This window comes from Nestor notabilis, unplaced genomic scaffold (assembly GCF_000696875.1).
Source record: "Nestor notabilis isolate BGI_N333 unplaced genomic scaffold, ASM69687v1 scaffold1088, whole genome shotgun sequence".
Lineage (NCBI taxonomy): Eukaryota > Metazoa > Chordata > Aves > Psittaciformes > Psittacidae > Nestor > Nestor notabilis.
In genome coordinates, this window is record NW_009938504.1 from 7124 (window position 1) to 12974 (window position 5851).

At 38.4% G+C, this 5851-nt stretch overlaps 1 protein-coding gene across 1 annotated transcript in view; it reads left to right on the forward strand.

The window, feature by feature from the left end:
- The window catches only part of LOC104409456 (chromosome unknown open reading frame, human C12orf5), an 11757-nt gene extending 7093 nt beyond the window's left edge, over nt 1–4664 (forward strand). Inside the window, exons 4-6 of the mRNA XM_010019330.1 lie at nt 1824–1901; nt 3611–3721; nt 4132–4664. Coding sequence (XP_010017632.1) covers nt 1824–1901; nt 3611–3721; nt 4132–4590 — 648 coding nt within the window. The 3' untranslated portion in view covers nt 4591–4664. The remainder of the gene's footprint in view (nt 1–1823; nt 1902–3610; nt 3722–4131) is intronic.
- Nucleotides 4665–5851: the final 1187 nt, after the last annotated feature.

Sequence of the window (5851 nt, forward strand, 5' to 3'; positions counted from 1 at the left end):
CTACTGCGGAACCCAGGACAGCGGGTATGAGAAATGCAGGGAGAGACTTTGGAGGGAAGCCTGCTTGAGAGACTAAGCCTAGAAAGGGGGTTAAAGGCTGGCTCCAGAAATCAGCGGTATAGAAGAAAGCAGGCCAGACCAGCAATGTGAAAATGCAGAGAGACTAGTTGGGCAGACTGGGATGTGTTGTGAACGGAGCAGAAGTCCGTAAGACTACAAAGCTTAACAGAGCAGCATAACACTGAAGTCTGCAGGGGAGTATGGAGCCTATGTGAGGTGCTCATGCTGTTGGGGCAAGAACTCTGCAATAGCGAAGGCAGGTTCAGGACTGGGACAGGTTGGGTTCTGAGAAGGATGAGAGATAATCTTTTGAGTCTGTTCCGTGTATAAAATGCGGCTAATATCCCTTCTCTCACTGTGGTAGTGTGAAGATTCAGTAATGTTTCTGAAGCATTATATTCTAGTAATGAATGGTGTAGGGAAAGTTTCAGGAAGTTAAACTCTCAGAGCATATTTTGATTTCAGCACAGTAAATAAGGCTTCATGTTTAATACTTACAGCTCAGAATATGGATTAGTGCTCAGTGGGTGAACATTGTCTATTCTGTGTACTGAGCAAGATCTCAGCCCTGGAGAAATTTCAGGATACTATGTTGTTCGTATTTACAAGGAAGTACCTGAATTTTGACATTCTTCTGTGACAGAAATTTAAAGTTGCAACTTAAAGCATTTCCTGAGCAATGCATTAAATAAGTCATAAGATCTTGTTAGTACAACAAGGCTTTTTATTATTTGTCAGAATCCAAGCAGCCTTTTCAAAATGAGTCCTTTGAACGTCATTTTGTTTGGATGTGGACATTGGCACAATACTTCCAGCTGATATTAGCGTTCAAAACTGGTATGTGAATCCAGTATGGCCTTCACACACTAGTGCATGTAAGAACAAGAGGAGGTTAACTTCTGTGGCAGCCAGACAAGTATGTAATACCAACGCATTAGAGCCTCTATTAGGCAATACTTTTTCCAAAGTGGTATCAGAATTTCTTCTTGATCAGTCGTCTTGCCCTCCCTGCTCTCCCAAAATCATGTTTCCTTGGAAGGAAAAAAAAGATGTATAGCACAAGACTTGACATCCTATTAAAGCAAACTAAACCCTTTGGGTTTTCTCTGTCTCTTGGCCATGCCATCAAGAGGCAGGTGAATACAATAAGCTAGATATTTTTTTCTCCTTTCAAGTATATCATCCAGTGTGTTTCTCCCTTGTAACAACTTCAGTTTGTTGCCAGCAAACATCCTTCTGCCTCTTAAGTGCTTCTAGAGTATTTGATTTCTGAGTTGCATTAAGTAGCCACTTGCCAGAAAGTAATTTCATTTGTTAGGTGCTATGGGGTTTTTTTGTGGTCGGATTAACTGATCAGTTTTTAGGAATGTACTGCTTGAGAGTCTGACCTACATACTACAAAGAATGTGTTGGCATGATTGCTTTGTGAGTGGCAATAAACTTGAGAGAAGATGTGGCTTTTATCCTGGTAAATCCTGTGCTGCTATGCATCTTGCTGCACACCTTTCATAGGTGCTAAATGTCTTCAACTGTTCTGGGCTTTGAATTGTGAAAGAACTTTCAGAAGATTGCAGGTTTTCTGCCTTCTATGGCCTGACACAGGCCTTATATCCAATTCTGACAGAGACTACTACCTGAAAACCTTTTTATCATGGATTTTTGGGTCCTACTAGTGTGATTGACATTGGTTGTGGTGGTGTAAGGTGGTCTGGCTATCCCATGAGAAAACAGCTCATTGATGTGACTGTATATTCACTTTTTAGACTGCTGCCACAATTCTAGGAAAAAATAAATTTTGCAAAGATTTGGAAATCAAGTGTGATGCAAGACTTCGAGAGAGAGTAAGTGGCAAAATAGTTTGCTTTAATATTGAACATCGAGCAATTTGAAATGTAACGTGCTACTGATAGATATCTTGGTTTATTAAATGGTAGGTTTAACAGTGGAGAGCAATATTAGATGTGTTTTTAATCACTGAAAACTCAACTCCTCACATCAGCTACTATAAATTGTTCGTGGAATTGTGAAGCAAAGCCAGAATGTAGTGATTAATGATGTAACTGTGATGCTTTAGTGATGTAAATAAGGTAAGATTTACATGTAGAGGGAATTCTCTTAAATGTAATAAAAAGCTTAGCTCTGTTTTCCAACCCCATATGTACAGTGTTAAAGATACTTTCTCTGCCTACCTTCTGTAGCCTGATGGCACAACTCAATGTTGGCTTTTTAGCTGTCTATACCTTTTCATTTGCACAAGGACTCCTGGAAAGCTTTTTGCTGTCCATGAAACAATCTGCTTTCCTGATTAGCCTCTCTGTCTGATAGCAGGCATCATGTACCTCCTGTCTGTTTGTAAGTATGTCTTGATTAAGAATAAACTCAGATGCTGGCTGTTACTGCTAATACGAACCACCCTTCAGATGCTACAGGGAGACTGTCAGCTGAATTTTAAATAAGGAAATGCTACAAAGCCAAAAGTGGGACGGCATACTGCATGCTGGCAGCATGCAAATTAGTGTTTAAGGAGCATAACATGATTGTAGCATTTCCTATTTGGATCTTTTTCTGTTGGAATTTCCAGTTCTTCCCCTGAAATCAGCAAGTAAATGCCTCCCAGACTACTTTAGTTGCTTTATCACCTGATATTTTTAAAAGATACTACAGTTTCTAATACAGAATTTTAGAAAGAATGATCTTAAGTCTGTTACACTTTTTTCCCCCTTTTATAGCATTTGTATGGATGTATAGAATTGCCAGCACAGTGTTCGCAGGACACAGGTTGTAAGTCACTACTCTCTATAACTGGAATTAAGTTTGAATTGCATAAAAAGAAGCAAAGTCTTTTAAGAGAACGTATGTCATTGATCCTATTAGGAAAGTTTTATTCTCTCATGCCTTGCTTTCATGAGAGAAGTCTAGAAAAATAAGGTAAGGATTTCATTTTCAGCAGCTTCAGGGCACTGAATTCTTCGTATCTGTGTTAGTGTTCTTAAACTCTCAATATTTTGCTGTAGAGAAAGAGATTGAGAGGCTTAAGTAGGTGTGTTTCAATACTTTTAAATTCCAAAGATTGTAATAAGTTAATTATCATGGCACCTAATTGCACATCCACAAGTGGATAGTGACACAGAAGTCAGTAAAGCCTCAGTAATAAGTGTATGTCTGTATCCTAGTCATCAACATCTGGGTTTCTGGGATGTGCATAACAACGTCTGACAGTACAGTTTATCTTCATGTGCACAGCAACATACAGAGGTGTTTGTAATATAATGTCAGTTACAAAGACATTTGGATTTTGTATGCTAAGATTGAGTGTTGAAAAATATATACACACACACACACACCAGCACATATATACACACACTATATATATACCTATAGCTTAAATAGCAGATATAAAGTTACCTTCTCCCCCAGTATTGGAATAACATGTAAAAAGTGTGTGTTACACTTGAGAATCCATTCAAACAAAGCCGTTAAGAGATGTTTGCATTGAAAGTGGTACGGCAGACTTGATACATCTGGCTAAACCTGCTCTTGTCTCTTACAGAAATATGGTGTTGCAGAAGGAAGGCCTTTGACTGACCTCAAGGCTATGGCAAAGGCTGCTGGAGAACAGTGTCCTTCATTCACGCCTTCTGGAGGAGAAACACTGGATGAAGTATGGTATTTATTTATTTGTGCCCTACTTTCAGTGCAGGTGCAGCTGTTGCATTTGTACTTTGGAACATCTTATTGAGAGCTTAGCCCAACTAAAGATCGTTATTTTGTAAGCTAAAAACACTTGACCTGATTACAGTGTCTGCCAAGTAGGAAATCTCTTTAGAACTATAGTATTGATTTTGAGATTGTCTCCTCATGAAGCTGTCATTTGCAGAAGGATGATGGCGATTACTCTGAACCGTGGCTTCAGAGGGCAGAGGAGCTTTTACAGCATTCAGTTACTTAGCATTGATTTCTGAGACTTGTCTGTGATAAATGTCTTTTAACTGAAGTAGTTCCATCTCAGATTTCTGAAAGGCAAAGTCTCTTGCATTCTTCACAATGATCTCTTCTGACTTTTCTCTTTAGGTAAGAGAACGTGCAAGGGATTTCTTTGAATTTCTGTGTCAGCTAGCTGTTGAATTGGAACAGAAAGAGCAAGACGTGCATGGTGCAGCAAGCAGAAGCTCAGGAACATCTGAAGAACGGTTTGTTTTCCCTTGGACAAACCACTGCAGTGAAACAGAACTTAGCTCTGATAATGGTGGAGTTTCTAAATTACTAGATGCCAATATATTAGTGGTGAGTCATGGAGCCTACATGAGGAACTGGATCGGTTATTTTGTTTCACATCTCAACTGTACTTTGCCAACAAATTTAACAAAGTCTCAGTTGTCTTCTGTCAGTCCCAACACAGGTGTTAGTCACTTCGTTATAAAACTTGAAAATGGAAATTTGTTAAAACCTGAAGTCACATGTGTTTGTCTAAATCAAGACTCTCACTTAGTAGATGTGGGAGCTGAATGTGTAGCTCCAAAAGTCTTTTAAGAGGCTTTGCAGGGGGAAGTGGTTCTAGATCACCAATACACTAACCTCGGCAAAGGTATCTGTAGTAATTACTGAAATTGACTGGAGTTACCGACCTTAAACTGCAAAAATGAAGACATGCAACTGCTTACTGTCTTAAAATAACATGATTTGCATGATCCTAGTGCCTAATACAAGTTGGCACTTGAGAAATAAGACAAATGTTCTTTATGAACAGAAACTTAATACTTAGTCACTTGTATATCTACACCTACAGAAACTTCATTAGTCCATAATTATTTTGGTTATCTCCAGGTAAAAGAGTTGGAGAGGGGAAAGGAATGGTACCTCAAAGATGAACTATACTGTATCATTGTTTTATTACAATATACTATATTGTAATATTAAACATATGTTGTCTTAAAATAACTTTTTTGAATGCAATAGTATAACATAAAAAGGAGCATTGCCTAGTGGAAAAAGTTTGGTACAGAGTCAGGGGGCATGTTCCTAGCTCTGGTACTAAACAGCTGTGAGACTTCGGGCAAATCTCTCTTCCATTTGTAAAGTGGGAATGATGATACACCTACCTCGCAGGAGTGTTTTCTAAGAAACCGTTAGGGTTGTTGAGACCTCTGTTGAAGAGCACTGTACACAAACATAAAGTATTTATTTTTGACTGTAAGCAGAATGAGGAACCTCATGTGCACATAGTTGAAATAATGGGGTCTCTTCTGAAAAGGAACCTTATCAATAGGGTGAGTTGTACCTGACTAGAATCCTTTTGACAGTTGTAATCAGGCACTTGATGGATGAATAGTTTTGCCTAGAATTAGGCAAGTTTGATTGCTTGATGACTGTAGTTGCTTTAGTACTGCATTCTTTCCTCGCTGGGGTGTTTGGAGTGTGACTATCTGATTTATGTTATTTATATCCACATACTTTTTCTTCATTTGCGTATTTTAAGCCTGTTTAAAAAATAAATGTTTCTGAATAGAACTCCATTTCATCTGCATTTCTTTTGAGGTAAAAAAAATCTTTGTTAATATTATGAGGCTTTATGAGGCTTTACTCAGGTCATATAACTTTGGTTTTGTTTTGGTTTTTTTTTCTGAAAAACCCCAGGCTGGTCTTTTACTGTGAAAAAGAGCCTTTTTTAGGGTTGACGGATCAGCACCATCCTGACTCTTACCTGCAAGAACCACTGATGTTAACGTGTTGAGGACATACTTAAATTGCTTGCAACTGTACAAATTTAACTGTTTGAAGTTCTAATTTTTTA